Source organism: Ceratotherium simum, chromosome 24 (assembly GCF_057802395.1).
Source record: "Ceratotherium simum simum isolate JZ-2026a chromosome 24, ASM5780239v1, whole genome shotgun sequence".
NCBI lineage: Eukaryota > Metazoa > Chordata > Mammalia > Perissodactyla > Rhinocerotidae > Ceratotherium > Ceratotherium simum.
Genome location: NC_141923.1, coordinates 14,826,174 through 14,849,330, shown reverse-complemented (window position 1 = coordinate 14,849,330; position 23,157 = coordinate 14,826,174). Strand labels below are relative to the sequence as shown.

The window sequence follows — 23,157 nt, the reverse complement described above, 5'->3', positions numbered from 1 at the left end:
GCTATGGAGGAAATGTTCTCTGAACAGCCCACCGTGACACAAACACCGGGTGATTCACGACCTGCCACAGGGAATGTGGTCATTTGGCGAGTGCCTTCCCCATCCCTGCCAGGGTTTGGCATTAACTATTTTTCCATTTTTAAACAGGAACAAACAGAAATGATAAGACACTTTCTGATGGAGGGAGGACTGGAATTGATAAGCCTTGGAAAAAATTTTTTCCACAAATAACAAGAGAACTCACAAAATGGAATCTGGGCAGGAAGGCGGGGTGGTGGGCCCACTGGACAGCGCCCTGCTTGCCCCGACAGCTGCTCACTCACACCTCCCGGCTTTCCTCGTGCCAGAGCTGAGGAAAGCTGACATTTAGTGAGGAAAAGAAAAACAAGCAGTTTCTTCAGAAATGGGGCCTTTCATTCCTGGGTTTTGTTATAAACTTTCTCCCCAGGGCCCTCGGACTTTGTCCCAGGGCTGGAGCAGTGACCGACGGCAGAAAGGCTGGGGACACTCAAGGAGTAGCTGCCACTGGGGAACCGTGTGGCTGCTGTGGAAACAGCACAGAGACTCAGCCCAGCACTTTCTTTTCCCACACAATTGAGCTCTTACCATTGACCACTTCAATATAGAATAAATCAGCATCAAGATTAGAGCCATTTCCTCAAAAACTCCCCGTCAGCACCGGGGGAAGAGCACAGTGATGTGTCTGCTCCCCTGCGAGGAGCCGTCTGGGGCTGAGCTGATGTGCACTGGCCACTAGTCGTCTGATGGGCCGCGGCTGACAAGGAGCAGGGAAGTCTTCTCTGAAGCCAAATGCCTGTGCAGGGAGCTCCAAAATGGTCCCCAAGGGGCTCAAACAATCATTTGGAGGGAGACGGGGGAAATCGAGAGAGTAAATTAAAGCAACAACAAATATTGCTCCCGTGGTCAAGCTCATGTGACCCTCACACTGTGTGGACTTAGGAAAGGTAAGGCCGGGCCGGCCCCGTGGCTTAGCGGTTAAGTGCGCGCGCTCCGCTACTGGCAGCCCGGGTTCGATCCCGGGCGCGCACCAACACACCGCTTGTCCGGCCATGCTGAGGCCGCGTCCCACATACAGCAACTAGAAGGATGTGCAGCTATGACCATACAACTATCTTCTGGGGCTTTGGGGAAAAAATAAATAAATAAAATTATTAAAAAAAAAAACATTAAATGAGGAAAGGTAAGGCCACACGGCTCACTGGAGTCCACAGAGGGGGCCGCTCACAGCCAGGGGAGACCTGCTTGGCGTCTCTCGCTGCTGAGGAGCTGGGGGGTGCAGGCCTCAGCCTCCCTGTAACCCACTGGGGCACCCCCTGCTCTCTGATGGGGATGCTCTGCTGAGAAGTGAGTCCTTTCGTTCTCCCTAAGAATGGGGGAGGGCGGGTCCATGGGGGAGACTTCATGTCCATCCTCCATGGCCTCTGGGGGACCTCTTCACCTCACACACGACTCTCACAGCCACGCTGTCTTGGGAGAAGGAAGGCACAGAAAACCAACAGCTGCTAGGCAGACCTTATGTGCTGGGCAGGTGCTCAGAACCGTCCTCAACCCTCACAACAGTCTGTTAGGGTGGAATTTCCATTTCTGTATGACAGAGGTTAAACAACATGGCCAAGGTCACACAGATCGCCAACGGATGGGTCTTTGCTCCAAAATGTGTCCCAATCATACCCCTCCCTGCCACCTGCCCGGGCAATTCTGAGTCTTGTTCTTTATCCCCCGAGCCTCCACTCAGCTGTTCTGTCTCTATCTAGAGTGGCGAGGTGAGCTCCACTGTATCTGTGCCATGAGCACCCTCCACCCTAGAAGTCCTGAGTCAGGGACACTCGTGTTCTTCTCTGCCAATGTCCACTGCTCCCCCCATTAAACCGTCTGGATCTCTGAGTCCTGTGGTGTGGTAGTACACTGGTTCCCTGAAAGAAAAAAAAAGCCCTGATTTGTAGCGTTTGCCAGTTTCCGTGGTATAAATGCTCCCACCATGGCTGATTTCAAGCTGCCCATGATGTCACTGTAGGCGGAGCTGGGAAGGATGAGCAGAATGGGCTTGCTGGCTCTCGCAGGCACTGCCTGCATCTACTGACTGGCTGCAGCTGCAGGAGGCCCTGGCACAACAGCAGAGAGACCACAAGGAAATGCAGGCAATGCTGGGGCCCTAAATATGCCCACCCTGTTGGCCAAAGCTCACTGCTATCCTGATGGCTGAGGGGGTCAGCACAAAACTACCATTTTCTTCAGGGTTGAGGTTACAGAAAGGGAGAAAAGAGATATGTTTTCTTCTGTCATCGAGCAACTTGACTTAGGGAAGCTTAAGGCATCACCGAAACACTCTCAGAACACCTCCGACACCTGGGAAGATGGGCCGAGGGTTTTGTCTTCCCCAGTCAGTCTCCAAAAGACCACTCAGCCACACAGCCTTCTGAGCCTGACTTCCCTAAAGCCAATCTTCTTGTAAACTGGGCTGTGTCCCATGTCATACCTGCTGGTGGGTGTGTGGGCGTCTGTGCGGTGGGAGCGGGCGCTGGAGGGGCTGCTGTCGGCCAGAAGGATGGGATGGCGGCTGGCCTTCTTTAATCATTCCAAAGGCAGACGCAGGTTTGTCACCTTTGTGTAAGACGCCAGGCAGCAGGTAAAGAATTTAACAGCTTGTGGGGAGTTCTAATTAGAGAGCCAATTATAACTTGATTGACCTGCCTGGCTTTGAAAGGCCTGGAAAAACGCATGTTGTCCTTAGGAAGAAGCAGATTTTGCTTCTAGTTTGTTCTGGGAGATCCCCGCAGGGATCTTCGCTTGTGCTTTGGTTCCAGCCCCATGCATCTGTCTGATGCCCACTGCTCCAATGCAGAGGATGAGAGAAACCCTGCGGGGACACAGACCGCTGGGGAGGGGGCGTTTTCTGCAATAGGCATGCTTCGCTCCTTTATTTATGAAGAAGACCCAGCATGACATCCCACAGGCTCCCCTGTGGGGGTGGGCCAGGTGCTTCTGCCTCATTTGGAAGGACACTGGCCAGCACTGCAACTACAGATCTAATCAAGACTGACCTCTTGGCAAGGCCAGATCCCAGGCTTGGTGCGTGCGTGTGTGTATGTGTCCAAGATTCCTTGCACTGTTACTGTCAGCTTGGGTCACCCACCCTCCCCTGGGAGACTGATACCTGGCAAGAGAATCAGGTTTCCAACAGACATGAAGAGGGGATGTTTCACATTTCTCCCAAGAACCAAGGCACACATTCACTGTTAGACACCACTGCTAGCTCATACATGTGATCACATCTAATTCTCCACAGCCTGGTGGGATAGATACCATCATCCCCACTTACAAGGAAGAAATGAGGCCCAGAGAAGCCCAAGGGCCCCTAGCTCCTCCGTGTGGAAGCTGTGTTTCTAATTTGAGTCATTTCTTCTCCTGATGCTAATCAAAGAGTGATTTTGCTGCCTGAGTCCCCTCTTCTGCACAGTGGCTTTACAGGCATCACGTAAACCACGGCAGGGCGCAGGGCCAGCCACAGCCTTAAGCTGAGAGCAGAGTGGGGCTGTGGAAACAAGGGCTTGTGAATCTGGCAGGGTCAGGCCTGAAGCCCAGCTACAACTGGGATTAGCTGGGTGGATGTGAAAAAACTGTGAAATTATCAGAACCTAAGTTTCCTCGTTTGTCAAATTTCCCTCCAGCTCCTTAAATGTTGGTGCTCCTGGGTTCTGTCCTTGGCCCTCTCTCTCTCTTCCTCTCTAAGATTCACATCTCAGGCAGTCTCATGCCCTCCAATAGCTTCAGCTACCACCTACAGGCTGCCACCACCCCCTAACCATGGCTTCAGCCCCAGAAATGCCCCAACTTCCAGACCCATGCAGCCACATGCCACAGGGCATCTCTTCCTGGACAGAACCAGGTCACCCCACGTCAACATGGCCAACCAGATTCGTGTCCTCTTTTTTCCCATAGCTGCTCCTCCTCCTGTGTCCTCTCATGGTGGTGAAGACATCTTATCCATCTGGGTACCTGAACCAGGTGTCTGTGAGTCAGCCTAGAACCTTTCAATTCCCTCACCAAGCCTTACTGAGTCTACCTTCTCAATATCTCTTATCCTGGACTGTCGATGTCTTATCAGCTGAGTCCAGTCCTTAGTGTCTCTTAGCTTCCACCTAACCTATCCTCCACAGCTTCTAGAATGATCCCTCCAAAATGCAAAACTGATCACATTACTTTATTTTAAACTCTTTTTATCTTGAAAAGTTGCAAACCTGCAGAAAAGTAGAAAGACTAATAGAATGAACATCTATATACCTATCACCTAAATTTAATAACTGTCAACATTTTTCTTACTGGGTTTATTTATTTTTGGGGCAAGGGTGAGTATTTTAAAGTAAATTATAGGCATTGTGACATTTCACCCCTAAATATTTCAGCAGGAATCTCTAAAAAATAAGGATGTTTTCTTATATAACCACTCAAACATATCACAACTAAGAAAATTAATAGTACCTCCTTACTCTCATCTACTACCTGGCCAACATTCAGATTTCCCCAGTTGTCCCATACATATCTCCCACAGCTGGTTTGTTTATTGTATATTTAAACTCCATCTGAGCCCCAACTTGTGGAAGAGTCCACATCTCTACTCAGCTTCTGTGGAGCCTTTTCTGTCCCTCCTCCCCCCAGGATAACAGATCGCCCTATATCCTGTCCATCTGTCCATCAGAGTCCCCATGGCTTTTCTTATACTTATATATGTCTGTGCTTTCCTTCTAAACTTTCAGTGCTTGAGGGGAGCAGCATGTTTATAGCCTCAGGATCTAGTCCAGTATCTGGCACAGAGCTGGATTCCACGTATCTTACATACATCTCATTTAATCCTTACGACGGTTATTAAGAGGCTGTTGTGCTGAATCAATGACTAGTGACTAGATGAATGTGGTGCTAAAAGTAAAGCTGGAACAATACCTGACACAGGGTAGGCGCTCAAACACTGAGTCCTTGCCTGTTTCACAAGCCTTTTGGGTGACTAGCTAGCTGATGTTCTGAGAGGCTTGAAAAGAAACAGTACCTGCGAAGGTGTTCTAAGAGACAGGTGTTACGTAAACACCAAGCAGATGAGAAGAGGGCGGGAGCAGGCTGGAGGAGGGGAGGGAGGGGGTCACGCATCAGTCTGTGAACCTGGTGGGAAGGGAAAGGGGCAAAGTCGCCACGGGGAGGGGGAACTGCTGCGGGGCAGAGAGGGCTGGAGGCCCAGGAGCCTCGCCAGAGTAACTATCGAGCAAAGGAGCTCTCGAGGGGCTTTCCTATAGCTCTTAGAGACTTGGAGCTTTCTGGATGCTGGTGCCCACTGAGAGGCAGTGGTGGGGCTCTCAGACTGTGGTACCCTTCTCTCCCCAGGAGGTGGCTGAGGCTGAGAGGCACATTAGGGGCAAGGCCACCTCCGGACCCTGTGCAGTGCTCTCACAAAGGGCCCTGGGTGGAGGCTCTGCACACCTGCACCCCATTCGCTGGTCAGCAGTGCTCACTGGTTTCCAAGAGCAGGGGGTCTGGGAGGACAGGGCTCCAGACCAGGCTTTGGCAGATCTGTGCAGGGGAGAGGGACCTGCCTTGGCTCCAAGTCACGATCCTCCCAGAGCCTGAGGGTTTGAGACTTGGTGATTCTTGGTGTTTTGTCATTAGTATGTTTGTCACTGGTACATTTGTCATTCCTTCCTCCCAAGCAACCCCGTACTCTCACCCCCTTGGCAACAGGAGGGGTGCCAAAGGCTAACCTGGAAACTTTCCTGTGCCTGACTAGGCTCATAAATCAGTGCTGAAGCTGGCAATCCAGGCTTATGTGGGGCTTGGGCAGTATGAGAAGGGATGCTACACAGCAGGGAGAGACACTTCTAGGGAGGTAAGAGGCAAGAGGAGAGACCAAGACTTCACTCTAGTTGGGAGCAAAAGACAAAGGAGACAACTTCAGAGGACACTGCTTGACTGTCAAGACAGAGTCAGAGCCCTCCAAGCCCCAGAGGATGAGGAGAAATTCCACTCCTCCCCACTGGAGCAAGGGGCGCCGTTCTCTGGGGCCTGGGTCTGTGCTGGGGGCATTCAGAGAGCTGATCTCTTTCCCCCTCACCCCCAACCCAAGAAGGCAGGTGTGATTGTCCCATTTTACAGATAGAGAAAGTGGACACGAAACCTTCAAAAGTGATGGAGTCAGGATTCCTAGTGGGTCTACCACTCACTGCCCTATGCCCTTGGCAAGCTCCTTCTCCAGTCTGGCCTCAGCTGCCCCATCTGTAAAAGGGGGTGCTTAGATTAGGGAATTTCATTGGCATTCTAAATCCCGCCATGCCTTCAACTCTTTGGTGAGTGGCAGGTCCAAAGGCTTTATCTCCTGCCCGTCTACCTTAGGCCCTCATCCTTGATATTGCTGAAGAATAACTGGAAGCAGCCCCTGGGAGAGACTTCTCGTCAGATGTCCGCCCTAGATCTTTGGGCTGAAGATTTTTACGCTCTATCTGAAGGTCTAGACAACGTGTGGGGTGGTCACGGTGCAGAGAGGGCCCAGGAGCACTGAGTGAGGAGAGCCCAGGACCAGCACCAAAGGATGGGGAAGCAATTCAGGCACCAGCCGGGTTGGAGGCAGCCAGCCGGGGTGGCCCTGAATGCCACTTTCTCATGGTGGCAGCCATACCCTCTGGCTGAGTTCAGAGGCAGGCAGCGTGGGGGTGGAGGGTGCTGAGGAATCCAAGAGACGCAGCAAGGCTAAAATCCAGGGAGGCCTGAAATAAGGAGGGGGATTAGGGACTGGTATCTGAGAACACTGAATAGCCCAGAGAAGCGAGAACTCGGATCAGATAACCGGCTCCACGCCGGGAGCAGTATCTGCGGCAAGGCAGGAAGGCGGGAAGCGAAATGTCAAATCGTACTGGAATAACGGGGCAGAATTTCTAAGAATAAATGGTTTGGATAGAATATGTCAGATTTTAAATAATTTTAGATCATAATTACTAATGAGACGGTGAACTGCGCCGCCTGTAATTAGTCATCTAAGACTTCAAAACAGAAAATAGAAATAAACACAGAATTAATTTTTTCCTTAAGCTGCAGCAAAGGAACGCCTAGTGACCCGGCTTGCATTTCAGAGCCTGCACTGGCTCTGTGACTTCAGTCCTCGGTGAAAGCAGGGGTGGCCTGGTGCCACATCTCCCTGGCCAGCACTGAGAAAATGCTGCAGTGTAGGAGGGACCAAAAATCAAGCAGAAAATGTCTGCGGAGAATATCTCTGCACCAGTGATGCTGTTTAGGGTGGGAGGGTTTCTCGGCGGGGGTTGGCAGGAACAAGGGCCATAAGCCACATGGGAGTCACGGGGATGTATAGCAGAAGTCCCAGATTCCCAGGGGACTCTCCTTTTGCTCTAAGGGGACACACATGCCCAACAACTAGAAAATGTTTTATGCTAAAAATACACAGTTTCAAAAAGATGTGAGGACATAGCTTGAGTCATAAAAAACCTTTCATTCTTCCCCCGTAATTTCCAATACCTCCCCCTACTCAAATGTCCTCGGCACTGGGTTCACCCCTCTGACCCAGCTTCGGCAGGCTCACTCTGTGACTGTTACTGCTCCTGCTGTCAGCTCCTCCCCAGAGATGGGGGCAGGCCCCATGCAAACCCAGTTAGAGCACTGTGGCCCCCCGCTTCCTCCCCAGAGGAGCCCACCCTCTCAGCTGGATGTGAGAGCAGAGAAGACGTCCTGGTGCCATGGACACAAGGGGAGCTGCTTCACTCTGGGTCTGGGGTGGGGCTGGGGACAAAAGAAGAGGCTCCCTCAGTCTGGGACCACAATCAGAAGAAGGTCACGCCCTGAACGGGCCAGCAGGCTCACGATCTATGGAGGGAACCACGTAAGGAGGGCCGAGGATGTGTCTTGAGTCACCACCAAGAGACGAGGGAGTGTTCTTGGCGAGAGATGACTGGGGGGTAACTAACAGAACAATGTTCCACAGCAGTTTCTGGTCTAAGGACAGTGACCACTACGCTCCCCAAATGGGGTTCAGGATCTGACAAGGAAGAATGTGCTTGGGGACAACAGAACAGAATGTCTGAACTTGAGAGAGGTGGTCAGTGCCCCCACCAGGGCCCTTGAGCAGAAGGCTGCCCCTCCAGCCTTCTGCCATGTTCGGCCCCTGGAGCAGGTGCTGCAGGCCAGCCTGGAGACCCAGCTGTGCCAAGCACACCGGACAGGAGTCCTGCCTTATAGCCCAACACATCCTCTCTGAGATCTGGCCTGTCATATCCTGAGATCCTGCTGCACTGGAAGGTTCCACGAATTAGCCCTGACCTGGTCTCCAGGCTCTCATGCGAAACCATGTGGGTGCATCCTCCAGTCCTGCCTCAGCATCATTTCCTGTACTAATGGTTGGAAGAGACTTCGTGCCAAGGCCACGCCAACAAACACCCAAAGGCTTCTGAGCAAAGAAACACTTAACCTGACTGTTCAAAAACAGCATGTTCCAAGGATACCTGCTCGACACCTACTCAAGGGAAATAGCATCTAGTGCTTTGGGGAGCTTCATTTGTAAAAGGGGAATAATGATACCCCTCAAGTTCAAGTTCACTTGCAGTTGCTGTTCTCCCTCCCTCTCTCCCCCGTCCCCCACCCCTGGTCTACACAGGCCACTGTGCAACCTCAGGCATGGCGCCTTCCCCAGGGAGCAGGTAAATCCGTGAACAAAGAACCCCACGTTGGTTCAACAAGTGCTTCAAGAGAGGCAAGTCAAAGGCCGAGGGCCCCTCTGGATGGCTGGGTGGGTGGGGGTAAGAAAGGCTTCTCAGAGGCACTGACACCTGAGCCGGGCTCCATGACAGGCTCCACCCTTCCTGCCGTCCAGGCTGATCTACGGTGCCTGACCAGCTCCCGCCCTTCAGGTCCAGGCCCACCCCCACCCTGGCCACGGGGAGGGCCCGTCTGCAACAGCAGCCCAGTTCAGTCTCCCCTCTGAGCCCAGCCAGAAGACATGCTTTCGGTCTCTACCTGACAGGTCACGCCAGCTGGGGCCTCCACCCATTCCTACTCCTTTCAACTTGAATAACCTGGGCTATACGCTCGATAGAAACAGTCAGAAAGTCCTACTTAAAAGTGAAAGTACCATGCTTTTGGCCAACCATGTGCCATGCTATATTTCTATTTCAGCTCCTCCAACTGCTGAAATTCGGTCATGCTAGTTCAGAAGGAAAGTCACACCCACAGTCAGCTTGTTCGGAAAGGAGATGCCTCACTCACTGTCAAATGGATGCAGAGGGGCTTCCACCATGGATGTGACCCAAATTATAGAGAATGACAGTCATGCTCATGGCTGGTGTTTATGGAGCATTATGCAGCCTGTATCAACTCATTAACCCACACAATAACACCGTTGGGGGGGGCACTATTATTATCCCCCTTTTACAGCCATGAAAATGGAAGACCAAGGAATTTATCTCAGGCCATACAGATAGTAAGTGACAAAGCTGGGACTCGAACCCAGGCAGGCCCACTTAGCACCATGCTCTTAACCTCTGTGCTGTCCATCATTCAAGCTGTAGACTCTTAAATGACTCAACTAATGTCCAGTCTTAGTATCTTCCAGTCCTGGTTCTGCTCCTAACTTGCAATGTGACCCGGGGCAGGTCACCAAGAGCAGTTTTCCGTCAGTACAAAAGAAACTCTCCATTTCACCGCATATTGTGAGAACAAACACATCAGGTACGGCGTATGAGGTTTTAAAATTCCTTGTAGAGGTTAAGGTTACAGTCATGCCAAGTATCAATTCTTGAAAGGGCCTCAAGCTGTCAAAGGAGCTAAAACACAGTGTGTGCCATTAAAGGAAGGGAGAGAAGGTGGAATGAGGAACAGAGACCTAACCTCCAGGAGAATGCACTCCTGCTCCCTCTGCACTGTTAGTTTGAATCTCTGTTATACCAGGTAAAGATATTAGAGAAATTAAGGCCTGCACACTTTTCAAAGAGTACCATCAACAAGCACACAGACGCATAGGAAGGGTGGACATCTAAATATTTCATAAGTCTTCAAAGAAAAAAGTTTTCTCCTTAATTTTACAAGCATTTTTTTTTAAATCCTGAAAGTAAATAAAATGCAATTAATAGATGAAAGAGCCTTCTCACTAGACTGTGACGAAATGTTGTTTCCTTTCAATCATTCTATGTACAGAAAGAAAATGGATACTTTGGATGAAAGAGATCCATTTCTAAAGATCAGCATTTGAAAGGGGAAGGGTATCTCGATTCTATTTCATTAGTTTAATTGTACCTGGGTCTTATCCAGAGTAACAGAAGGAATCAAATGCCCCCCCTTCAGGATTGGTTTCTCCAAGGGAAAACTGGAGATGTGCTGATGTGAAACCCTGCCCTGTCTGTGCCCTGGGCCGCCCGTGGCCCCAGCTCCCCCTTAGAAGACTGGTAGAGAAATCAGACAGACACATGGACGCAGGCTGTCAGTCTCTGGGGAGACCCTGGAAAGTTCAACTTCATGCTGCATCTCTCCTCCAACAGAGGCACAAATTGGAAAACACGCTTCTAATTAACAAAATATGAGACACAAGCAATTTCCCCCAAATCTCATTAAACAGATGGACACTTTAAAAGACGGGAGAGAGAGAAAAACACAAGCGTTTCATAATTTAGCAGTGCAAGCTGCCTTAGGCAAGCCAGAGCTCACCTCTTTCCCTCGATTTAAACCCTCTCTGCCATCCTTCTGGCTTGTCACGCATAATAGGATGAAGGATTTTCCCACAGCAAACAAGCAAGTAAGCTGAAGACGGTTTAAAGGAAGCTCCGACTTCAGGCCTTTCTTTGAACTTCAGAAGAACTTCTTCTCAGAGCAATGTCGCTAGTCAACCTTGTTGTGATGGATACTTCTGGACCAACCCTTCAAGCTGTTAAGACAACTTAGAATGTAGTAACAATCCATGACACACCCCACCACACTGTGCACTTGATGTCCTCCTTCGAAACCCACCATCGGTGTGGTGGGCCTTCGGGTAGTTCATAATAAAATGCACTTTTCACATAGCTCAGCCATTCTCTCTGCCAGTCTTTTCTACTAACGTACTCCCTCAGAACAGAACTGCAACCCCACTTCTGACGTTTTTACTCTTAATGTTACTCCAGGTTTCTGATGTTTCAGAAAACATAAGATCATGGAGAAACCGTCCAAGAGAGCTCGCGCATGAAATCTTTAGCCTGAAGCCATCTTGATGAACTCAGGAGTTTCCACGTCTTACAATTCGTCCACAGAAGACAAACAAGCACTTCTGGACCCACCAGGCCCCAAACAAAAGCTTATTCTATTTTAGATTGACTCCTTATGGTAACCTGAAAGCTGTCTTTCCACTGAGCAGGAACCCCTGCCAGCCTCACTGGCATATCCTATCTGTACTATGACCCACACTCCTGCGCCCCCATTGGAGGCAGGCAGCCTCAGCCACACTCCTTGGGTGGACTGCCTGGGCCTATCACATCACGGCTCTTCCCAATCATCTTCCCCCTTCTTTGGGGAGCTCCACCAATGGTCTTTTCCACTGCTTCCTCTGGAGGAGAGGGTGAAACTTATCACCTCTCCAGTCTTCTAGCCACCATCCTTTGAATGACTGATGGCTTTCTGTCCCTTTCCAGGCCCCCAGCCTTGTCCTGGGAACTTCAACACTCAAGGCGATGGCCCCTTAGTGCTTTTAATCTCTATTTTCTCATCTCTCAGCATCAGCTCTGAAATACCCGTGTCTCTGTCGTACCAGAGTCGCTTTAGCTGAAGGCCCATCCCTCAGGTTGACACAACGGTTCTTCTTCCATGCTGCTGGGTGGGGGTGGGGGCTCTGGCTCACAGTGTCCCCAGACCCCCAGGTTGTCCCTTTCCCGTGCTTCTCTGGGCCAGTCCCTCTCCAGCTCACAGTCGTCCTCAAAGCTGCCTCGGGCACATCTGCCTCCCTCCTTCCACAAGCTGTCCACCCCGGCAAGCCCTGGGCAACCTCCACCATCTGCTTCTGTTCCACACTTTTTCCTCAACCTGTCAAGGGGGTGGAGGAAGACCGGGGCATCCTGCCTATGCTCGAGGATAAATTTATTTCTCAGCAACACTTTTCCCCTCCTAGCCTTATCAACTCCCCTCCACACAACCTGCTTGGCTCCCTTCCACGTTCATCTCTCCCCTGAAAGCTCCTGTGCCTTTCCCACCCTCCAATCTCACACACTGCCCTCAAAAGCCCAGGCTGACATTATCAGAGGGCAAGCAGATGTCCCTGTCCTGGTAACTCTGTCCTTGGCTACCCTGAGTCTCTGTCTCTGTCCTTGGCCTGGGCCGTACCACCCAGGGAGGCTGTTCCTCTGCCTTAGTCCATCGTGAGCCCCATCTCTCACTTCTCCCCTTACTGAGATCTGGAGATCTCAGAATTACTGGTTTGGACAAAGTAGCTCGATGTTTCATTAATTCATTTTGGGTACTGGGAGCTAAAGGCTTTTTAACATAGCATGCAAATATATGTAAATTTATACACTTATGCAAAAATGATATGAAAATACGCCTTTAGATTTTCTGGAAAAAGTCTGATCAGTCTATGAATTCCTCCCCTGTCAACATTACTTTGTAATTCCTCATCCCTTCAGCCCACTGCTCCCTAGTATCTGCCCACACTCAGCCCTCTGCCTCCCTTGTCATGTGCTAACTCATCATTAATATTAAAACACATGATTTCTCTTCTCCCTTCTCTCTCTGTGATTTTAAACACATATATGAAGGCTATAACTATTAGAAAATTGTCAGCTTTCATTGGGGTTTAATTTACATTTCTCTTGTCAAGTCTGAGCTTCTATTTAATTTACATTTCTCTTGTCAAGTCTGAGCTTCTATTAACGTTAATGAATACCATCTGCCTCCAAGTCATTTGTGCTTTTTAACAATATTAATGTGTTTGCATTTCTGCTTAAATAGTACCTCTCCTCCAAGCTGGGTCAGGTGAGCTGGCACATGTTGCCACTAACAACCCCTAGAAGTTAACAAATAATTGTTCTTCACGGAACAAGCACAAGCTTCTGACTGTTCACAGTTCTCTGCAGTCACCATCAGCCACCTGGTGTCTACCTGGAACAGACAATGTGGCCTCCTTCCTTGAAACACTAATTCGAAGAGATACATGCACCCCTATGTTCATTGCAGCATTATTTACAATAGCTGAGATATGGAAGCAACCTAAGTGTCCATCGATAGATGAATGGATAAAGAAGATGTGGTGTATACATACAATGGACTATTACTCAGCGATAAAAAAGAATGAAATCTTGTCATTTGCGACAACATGGATGGACCTAGAGGGTACTGGGCTAAGTGAAGTAAGTCAGAGAAAGACAAATACCATATGATTTAACTTATATGTGAAATCTAAAAAAAACCTGAACAAATAAAAACAGAAACATACTCATACATACAAAGAACAAACCGGCGGTCACCAAAGGGGAGGGCGGGGTGGAGGGATGGGTGAAATCAGCGAAGGGGATTAAGAAGGACAAACTTCCAGCTACAAAATAAATAAGTCACAAGGATATAACGTATAGCATAGGGAATATAGTCAATAATATTGTAATAACTTTGTATGGTGACAGATGGTTACCAGGCTTATCATGGCGATCATTTCATAAGGTATATAAACGTCGAATCACTATGCTGTACACCTGAAACTAACAGAATATGGTGTGTGACCTATACTTCAAGAAAAAAACCAAAAAACAAACCACTTCCTCCAGCTGTCCCTGCAGCTCCTCTCCTTTCTCTCAGAGCGTCAGTGCTGACGCAGACAAACTTTCCATCCTCTGGGTTCTTCTACGGCACAATCTGCCTGCAATTGGTTCCTTCCTTTGGAATGTCTTGGTTGGTTCTTTAGTGGTCCCCGGTGCCCATGTTCTTCATACCCCTTCCAGTCTTGATCTTCTGGCCTTTGCCTTGGCCTGGCCCGGGGCGGCCTCCCTAGCCAGCCCCCTCACTTGCACACTCCTCTCCCTGAGTGCCAGACAACGGTCATTGTTCATCTCCGTTTCCGCCTCCCTCTGCCACATAAGTCTGGAGCCCCTGGACCTTCCCTGGGACTTGACCTGGTAAAAAGACACCTTCTGATCTCCCTGCTGGCCCTGTCTTCTCAATTTAGGGGCTTATAAACCAGTCTGGTTCCCATGAGGGTAGAGGCGGGATCTTTTGTGACTCAATGAGAGATTTCAGTTCCTGTGCTTTATTTGTGTCTGGTGCTAATATTATCCCCATTTATACAAGTGAGGACACTGAGGCACAAAGTGGGTGAGTAATTTGCCCAAGGTCTCAAGGCTAGTGAGTGACAGAACTGGGATTCTAATCCAGGCCAGTGTGGTGTGGAGCCTCCTCCTTAGCCTCCGAGTACACGCAAAGGCCATTTCCCTCCCTCCTTCTGTCCACAGTCACAGAATCACCGCTTTTCCGCGCAGCGTGGTGAGGGAGGCAGAGAAGAGAGGACTGTGATGTCTCAGGGCTGGAGAGCCTGGGCTTCCAGGGACTGCCCCTCCACAGTCACCAGGAGGTCCAGCAGCACCAGCAGGAGGGGAACCTCCCTTGGCTATAGCCGGGGGCCCCCCCAGCTGTGCCTGGGCTGCGGGGGCAGGCTGGGAGAACACCGGCCAGCATGCATCATTTACAAGGTCGCCAAGAAGGAACTATCGAAGCCATCCTTTGAGAGTCACACCGATTACGGTCTCTGACCACGAGAACATAAACTCCTCAAAATCTGTAGGCTTATTGGTCTCAACCAGTCTCCACTCTGGACAGTTTTTGAATACATCAGGATGTAATGAGAAAAGTCTTAAGAGTTTATTACTATTACTGTTTTCTATTGGTGAGATCTCCAAAGCAGCTAATGTCTCTGAGCCAGAGAAGGCTCAGTCACTGCCCATGGATCCAACAGGCCAGGCCCCTCCATCACCCTCCCCTTGCTCGCCAGCTCTCCTGTGCTGCGCCCACTGCTGCTCCTTTCAGAAAGGACAGGGCCCGGCATGTGTCAGGGAGCTCAGGTGTCTTGACAAGCTCCAGAGGTGAAACAGAAAACTTTCCTGGTGCGATTTTCCTATTTGATCTTTTGTCTCATGTGTTCCCCTTGGGGATGAACAAGAGATCCTTCTTTGAATAATTCATAGGCCCCAAGGTGGAAACACGCTGCCTTTATTAATGAAAAGGGTGGGTACACGGTGCTGATTATACCTCTTCTGCGACACTCCAGCAAAAGCACAGAGATCTGAAAAGCTCCTTACAGATTTCCTCTCACAATAGTGAGACAAAAACGAAAAGCCATGTCATATCTTTAATCAAAGAGACTAATGTTTGGATAATATGTAAAATTACTTATAAAGCTGTATCGAGCTACAAAATGCGCATAAAGGGAAGCTGAAAACAAATTAAGTAGCTATAATTATTATAAGGTCTGATTTATTTTTAAAACTGAAAAGGACTGTCTTAGTGTTCTATTTAATGGGCACCTACTAGGAGCCAGGAACTCTGCCAGGCTTGTTACGTGAATCACTTCACTTAGCTCTCATGATTGAACTGGGTAAGTGACAGCCGGATTCACAGAGGCACCGAGGATCCCAGAGGTTAAGCGACAGCCCACGGTTTCCCAGGAGCAAGGACAGGGGTGGAGTTTGAACCCAGAACACGCCAGGAAGCACACACTCTTCCTCGATGCCTAATGCTTGGGGCCTCAGCATTCTTCTGCTGGAAACCAGCAGTTACTGCTCAGCCACTTCTCCATTTTGCAACGTCACTGTGAGAAATGGCCAGAGAAGGAAGGCTTTGGGATCCGTCAGAGAACATTTTACTTCTTAGTTACAAAACCATATCCTATCAGCACTGGATGGAAACTCACAGTCTCTCTAGTTGAATGTTTTCATTTTACAGAAAGGAAACTGACAGAGACCTTATGGGCTTCCCCAAAGTTAAAGAGCGAGTGAGTGACACCACTTGGGACCAGAAGTCTGTCCCGAGACTCCTTGTTCAGTGCTCACTCTACCATACCACACACCACTGAATGGACGCTGTGCTCCCAAGGGCTGCTGACATGAAGGGCACCTCGGTTTCATGACAAGGCTTTTCTTTCCTGTGGTTCATTAAATCAGAGACATCCTACTGCTAAGAATGAAGCAAAAATTCAGAACTCAGCCTGGCAGGCAAGCCCAGAGAAAGCGGTATGGCTTTTCACCAGCCCCTCAGACTTGTTACCTTTCGAGTTTCAATTCATCCTCTCACAGGAGGATAATAGCAGACCGATGGCTTTGTGGGGCAGCTGTGCTCAATGTATGTTCTTAACAGATGGAACCCTCCAGAGTGGTCAGTCTGCTCCCCCACCTAACGGAAACCAATAGTCGGGAGGCCAATTCCAGGCAGGGGAGGGAGGGTGAGCAGTGGGGCAGCCCCAGGCTTCTGGCCTGGGCATCCAGAAGAGGGACGTGTGCATTTCTGGAGAGCCGCCATAGCCATACGCAGTGTGAAAACTGGGGTGACTTACATGGGTCCTCTCGGTACAATAGGGCCCTCCCCTCGCCTCCTCTGATGGGATGCCCCCACTAGCCAGCGGCCTCGGAGACAAGCTGGAGTCTCCAGCTCCCTCAAGGTAAGAGAGCCCCCCAGGTTTTTAAAGTGCTCTGACCTTTGTACTGAAGTCTCCCCAGGGTGTGACACCCCCCAAGGTGGCTGCTACTTGCAGCACAGAGAAAAAGATGACAATGACAGTGCCAGGGCCACAGGAATGTCTTTATTGAGCCCAGAGCCACAGGGTGTCTTGGACTACTGGCCAGGAGACCACTGACTCAAACTCTCCCCTCATACCGAACAGCACCACCGGCCTGCTCGGTCTGTGCACTGCCAAGTCCTAGGGGCTCCATTTGCATAAACTACAACAGGAACGGTGCCCACCGGCTTTGTGCAATGTGACAGCCCGTCAAGCTAACTGCATCTGGCCTTTGGAACCAGAAGAGGGCTTGAGGGTCATGAGCCACCTGCTGCTTCCAAGGGGAGCCCCAGTCTAAGAGTGGGGCCCCCGCCGGTTCTCGGACTTACCAGTCGCTGCATGCTCTTCACGTGGGTGGGGCTGATGGACAAGGCTTCTTCATACCACCGCCGTGCCTCATCGATGTTGCCGCGGAGCTCGGCAACCTGGCCACGCATGTACAAGACGTTGTGGGACATCGGGAAGAGGTTGGCAGCTTCTTGGGTACAGGCTGTGGCTTCTGCAGGCTTCCCAATGCCAATGTAGACTTCAGCTGTGGGGAGGAGAGCAGAGGCAGATGCTTTCCCGGTTCACTACCCTTCAGAGGCCCTCAAAGGGCTGTGACTCTGGTTGGGACACTTACGTTCCCCCCACGGGAGTCTGGCAGGGGCCCATCTGGAATACCCCAGGCCCAGAGCCAGACAATCTCCCACGCGAGTGGAAACAGCTGCTGGCTACAGTCCTTCCCGCCCATCGTCACACAGGGACTCGTCACTCGTACTGTGGGGCCTTGGAGGGGACACATGTCACCACCAATGAGAGGGGAGTGAGGACTGCCTACTGCTCGCTGCACCCCTGGCCTCCGCCCTGGTAAACCGCTGCTGTTTCCACACACACTTTTGTCTACCCTCTTGCTCTGCCCGTCACCCGCAGCCCCCTTCAAGGCCTAGCCCAGTGGCCACCATCCCTGGAAGCATCTCTGACCCTTCAGCTGAAAGGGAAGCCAGCTCCTGCTCCTCTCTGATGGCTGCATCCTAGACGTGTTCTCGTGAGAGGTCTGGGGACACGCCGGGACAGCAAGCTCTGCTGCGGATCTGTCTATCTCCCCACCTCAGGCTTCGGGCACGGAGACTGGGAAAGGGCAGGTGCCATCACACGGTTGTGGTCAGTGTTGGTGCTGCTGCCTTTTTGACCCCAACCAGCCTGGATGGCCCCTGTCCTCAGCACCCTCACTTCCCTGGGGATCACAGGCACACCAGTGACTGACTCCTCAGGCTACAAGAGAGCAGGCCCTGCCGTGCACAGACCTGCCCTGCCCCTCCGGCTGTCAGTCCCCTCCTAACAGAGAGCCCCGAGATGCTGGGCTGGCCAGGGAGCTATAAGGGGAGGCCCTGCGCCTCTCACACACGGAACTCCGGACACTTCAACACAACCACTGAGCCCTAATGGGGCGCCTGCCCACGTCCTCTGGACATTCAGCTCACGAGGTACTTACTGAGCACCTACTACACCTGGGGACTCTACAGGGACAGAGGTGACATGGACCTGTCCTTTGTTTGGGCCCAGGCAAAAGCCGGCCCCTCCTGGGAGATGAACACCCTCCTAATGACACTGCAGGGCTGTCTGATGTCTTTCAGTAACACAATTCTCTCCAAGCTCTCGCCAGAAAGAGTCGGGTGTGTGCCCACGGCGGTTTTAGGTTACCTGAATGTGGTGGCGGGTAACTCGGGAGAGCGGTACAGGACGTCCCTCTCACTGTCCACTGGGCTCCTGACTTGCTTCCATTCTGAGGGTGAATTTATGCACATTTCCAAGATCCCCGGGGCCCAGAGCTGTCTGTGGTGAGTGAGACACCTGGGCCTCTACAATGTAGATCGCCATGGAAAAGCCCAACTTGGGAGAGGGGCCCGAATGCTTCCAGAATTTTTATAACAAGATTCAAAGGGGGGCACAGTGCACACGTAAGTCCTGTTCTCTAGGGTCCTCCGTGAGACAAATGTGAGACCCAGTATCTTACTGATCACCGTGTCCTCATCAGCCACAGGTCTGACGCTATTGCTCCCTTCACGTAATGAGGAAACGGAAGACACGCTACGCTGAGTCATGACCATGAAGGTGCGAGAAAGAATCCAGGCCTCCAGGGACCTCTTTCCAGGGCCGTAGAAGGCGTAGGAGGGAACCTATGTCACTGATAAGGCCTGTGCTCCTGATGCAGACGGGGCAGAAAAATGCATGGCCCAGGTGGTGCCTAAATCCGTCCATTTTAAGTTGAGGTGGAAGGACACAGGGCATGATGTACTGTGCCATTTCCAAATGACTTTCCCTTATGGAGCCTCTTTTTTCCAAACAGATCTTCAGAGTGGGCAGCTTGGCCCCCTCTTGGTTTGGCCCCCTCTCCCAGACTCTGGGGTACCGCTGGGGACCCCAGGGCTCTAGGGTACCCGTTTGTAAGCTGCAGTGTCATGAGAACACGGAGGGCCATGGGTGTGGCCTTGAGCAAGGTGGTCGACTTCTCTGGGCCTGTTCACCTGTCAGATGGGGGCCCGACGCTGGCCTGCATCTCTCTCGGGAAAGTGGTAAGGATCAACCAAGAGGATGGAAGCCCGGAGCCCAGAGGGGCTGAAAATGGTGAGGACGACGCTTAGTCGAGCCTCATCCCCATTGAGACTGCAGCATGAGGAAACTAAGGCGCAAAGAGGTAAGATGACTCTTTCGAGCCCCGCAGCTCTGTTTGGCTGAGTCAGTGGATTAGGGGGTGCAGGTGCAGCCTTTCCGTTTCCCCCTGGCTCCCTGGAGACAAGGGCTTAGTACAGCCATTCCCCCTTTATGAGGACATTGCATCTTAATGGAGCACAGAGTCTTAGGCTGCAGGAATGAAACCTCAGTGGTGGGATTTCCGACATCAATCAAGTTGTTTGGGATGGGGTTAGGGGAAGAGGAGGAAAGGGTTAGAATGCTTCCCAGCATCCCTGAAATTCCCAGAGGGGCCTTCCTGCCTGGCATACAGCTGGTCCCCTAGAACACAAGGAGGCCGTGTGGCATTCACCATGAGGCTGTGCTGCTTGGGAAGGCTTCCTTCCTGGGAGTCCACAGCTCAAACAGGGACCAACATCTCCCCGGAAAAGGGTTTCACAAACATCCACCCCTGATCCCACAGGCTCGCAGCCCCTCTTCTGTGTTCCCCTAGCACCTTCTATAACCTCTGTCATCCCCTTGATGCATCATCTTTGCTAGAGGATCCTGCAATCTTTGCTTCTTGTTTCTGTCAGGGGCCCATCTGTGCAGCCGCACACCTGGCCCCTCCCCTAGGTCCCATCTGATTGACCCGCTTGGGAGAAGGACTGAGGCTTGCTCACTGTGGCCCCTCAGACGCCTCTCTGTCCAGCGCCCTGTCCCTGGGATGCTCACGCAGGCACGTCACTGGGCTCTGCCCCTGCAACAGGAGGCCAGCACTTGGGGATGGGTGAATACAACTTGGCTGAGATGCACTGGGAAGCCCAATGGAGACCAGAAGTCAAGCCATGTTCTCTGATTCAGCCTCCCCAGTAACAAAGCTGGAGGTGCAATCTCCATCTGCCTCTCCTGTCTATTTCTTTTTTTTTTTTTTTTTTTTGTGAGGAAGATCAGCCCTGAGCTAACATCCATGCTAATCCTCCTCTTTTTGCTGAGGAAGACCGGCTCTGAGCTAACATCTATTGCCAATCCTCCTCCTTCCCCGCCCCCAAAGCCCCAGTAGATAGTTGTATGTCATAGATGCACGTCCTTCTAGTTGCCGTATGTGGGACACGGCCTCAGCATGGCCGGAGAAGCAGTGCCTCGGTGCGCGCCCGGGATCCGAACCCGGGCCGCCAGTAGCGGAGCGCGCGCACTTAACCGCTAAGCCACAGGGCCGGCCCTCTCCTGTCTATTTCTTAATTGGTTCAGAACTCAGGAGGTCAAGAGAGGAGTATTGTTCATACTTCCCTAAAGCCTCCAAAATATGATCAGCAGTGTCTTTTCCCAGTAAAGTGTGAGCACTGCCCAGCCACAGTCATCTCTGCATCCCTCAGCACAGGCTCTGGCTCTTAGTAGGGGCTCAAGGAAGTCTGTAGGTTAATGAATGCTGAACGATGGTCAGAAGAGGGCACAGGTCAGTGAAGAAAGTCGAAGGCCAGAGAAGCAACAGCACATGAAGTTTCCCTGACCCTTTCACCAAGGGCTAAATTCCAGTTAAAAAAATAAACAAAAAGGGCCTTGTGAGCTTATTAAGAGATAGAAGAGCTTGTACTCTTCTATCAGGAACCGTAACACAGAGGGAAGCTGGCTCTGGGCGCTTCCAAAGGCAATCAGCTCCAATAAGAACACACGTCAGTGCAGTGTCGGTGCTGCAGGGTGGGCTCTGAGACGTCACTCTCTGAAGAGGTCACAGGGACCGAGATTCTGTCCTGGTCACTGACAGTCTCCAACCAAAAGTAAGGGGCTACTCAGGGTCACGGACACTTGCCACCTCACTCCGAGAGCTCCCTCTAAGCTCTGACCATCTTCTTTGGAATCCCTTGCTTGGTCCTTGTTACCGGGTTACTATGAAAAATGTTGGTAATAAATCCCACCTCTGCTTGCAAACCTCCAATGGTTCCCGATTGGAGGTGAATGTTTTTGCCTGGCTTTCAACATCAGGAGCCGGCTACCTTTCCAACTCCCTCCCTCTCTGTTCAATTCACGGTCTGACCTCCACACCTCTGCTGTGCTGGTCCCTCTGCCCAAAATGCCTTCCCTGAATTGCCGTCTGTTGAAGACACACCACTCCTCACTCTGGCTCCACCAAATCCCACCCGGCACATGATGTCCCCAGAGGCCCCAGGTGAACCATCTCTCCACCGCCCTGTGTGTGCCCTGGGATCCCTCACCCCAGTCTGCCTGTGCTACAGTGACTGCGTGTGTGCCAGCTTTCCCACGAGATGCCACGCTCCTGCAGGGCCAGGCTCAAGTCTGCTCCACCTTTGCAGTGCCCCATGCTCCTAATTCGCCTTGCACAGAAGGCTGTCTGAAATCTTTGCTGAACCAAACTAAAGACGTGATCTGAAAGAGCTGAGCTATGCTGCGAAGGCCTGAGAACCATCTCTTCCTCAAGGTGAAGTGGCATCCCGACTGGGGGACCTGGATGCACTCACAACCCCACACAGGTCCAGGTTCCTCAGTCACTCATTCATTCTTCTAACACTTGTCAGGCACCCGCTTCATGTCGGGCTGCAAGGTTGAGAACTGGCTCACGATGTGCCTACCCTGGCCTCAGGGTTGTGCAGGTTGTGCACTGTGCAAAGGTGCTGGGCAGAGTGGGGCTAAAATCTAGCCTGGACTCCACTGGGAGGCTGTGTGCCTGGTGCAGGACTGTGTCTGCCCCGACGAATGCAAGGAAGCCCTTTTCTTCTTGTAAAGGTGCCTTCAGCTAGCCCAGCCTGCTCCCTGGGGGTGAGTCTATCCAGAGGGGACACCTTTTGTGAAACTCACAAAGGAGCAGTATATGTGAGAGGCAGCCCAAGGACTGTACCTAGTGTGGGTGCTGTCAGATCTTCTGTTCCACCTGAGGTCTGGCAGAAAGCGGTGAAGGAAAAGATGGGAGCACCATCAGGTACTCCCCAGTCTTGCAGGTCAGGCAGGAAGCTAGGCTGGCACACTCCCTGATACCTCAAAACCAGTTCCTCTACCCCAAACCCTACTTCCCTAAAGGAGAAGTGACTTGTGCTTAGGAAATAAACTCCAGCAACTTGGTTCTGGGATAGCCCCCGCCGTGAGGGGCAGGAGCCCCCAGGGTGAATGCAGGTGTCTGCCAGGAGCAGCAGCTACTCCCTGAGCACGCCCCCCGTGTCTTCATGGATTCACTCTTTCATACAAAAATCAGCACGAGGGCCAAAGAGGAAAGGGATCACGTGTCCTGATGAGTCTCCTGTCACCCTTCCAAGTCAGCAAGGTCCAGGGGAGGCCTCATCCTTATCAGCTCTCACAGGAATTGTTCTTTATTCTGTCTTTGTTTGGGGACTCCAGGAAGTGAAAGGAGGTGGTGATTTTGATTTGAGCTTCTCTGGGCCAGCCCCCAGCTGGGGCCTGTAGTTCCCTAGCTGAACACAGCTCAGGTCCTGCCACTGATGGCCCAGCCACATGCCTTCGTCAGGGTCTTGGCTGCACGACTGACATTTATTTCCGAGTTTGTGAATGGCTGTGTCAGTCTGTCAAGAGTGATCCCTTCCCCAGGGGCTTGGTGGGGTGGCGAGACCAGCTCCTCACCCCCTAGCTGCATTTGTGATACGCTTTATCCCTTCCAGGCCTTGCCCAACTGTTCTGACTCCTCAATCCTTCCCCCAAACCCCGCACCCCCTTCGTTGACCTTGACTCGTCATTCAAAGAGAAAACAGAGGCAAGCCAAGCTGACC

General features: G+C 51.5%; 1 protein-coding gene across 4 annotated transcripts in view; it reads right to left on the bottom strand.

Moving 5' to 3' along the window:
* TTC7B (tetratricopeptide repeat domain 7B) overlaps positions 1-23,157 on the bottom strand; it is a 248,951-nt gene that overhangs the window by 16,784 nt on the left and 209,010 nt on the right. For 3 of the 4 annotated variants that reach the window (XM_087448059.1, XM_087448057.1, XM_087448054.1), the window contains one exon: positions 17,101-17,303. In XM_087448059.1, coding sequence (XP_087304185.1) covers positions 17,101-17,303 — 203 coding nt within the window. Of the gene's footprint in view, positions 1-931; positions 1,935-17,100; positions 17,304-23,157 lie in introns of those variants that run through there. The other variant, XM_087448056.1, reaches the window with a different exon arrangement.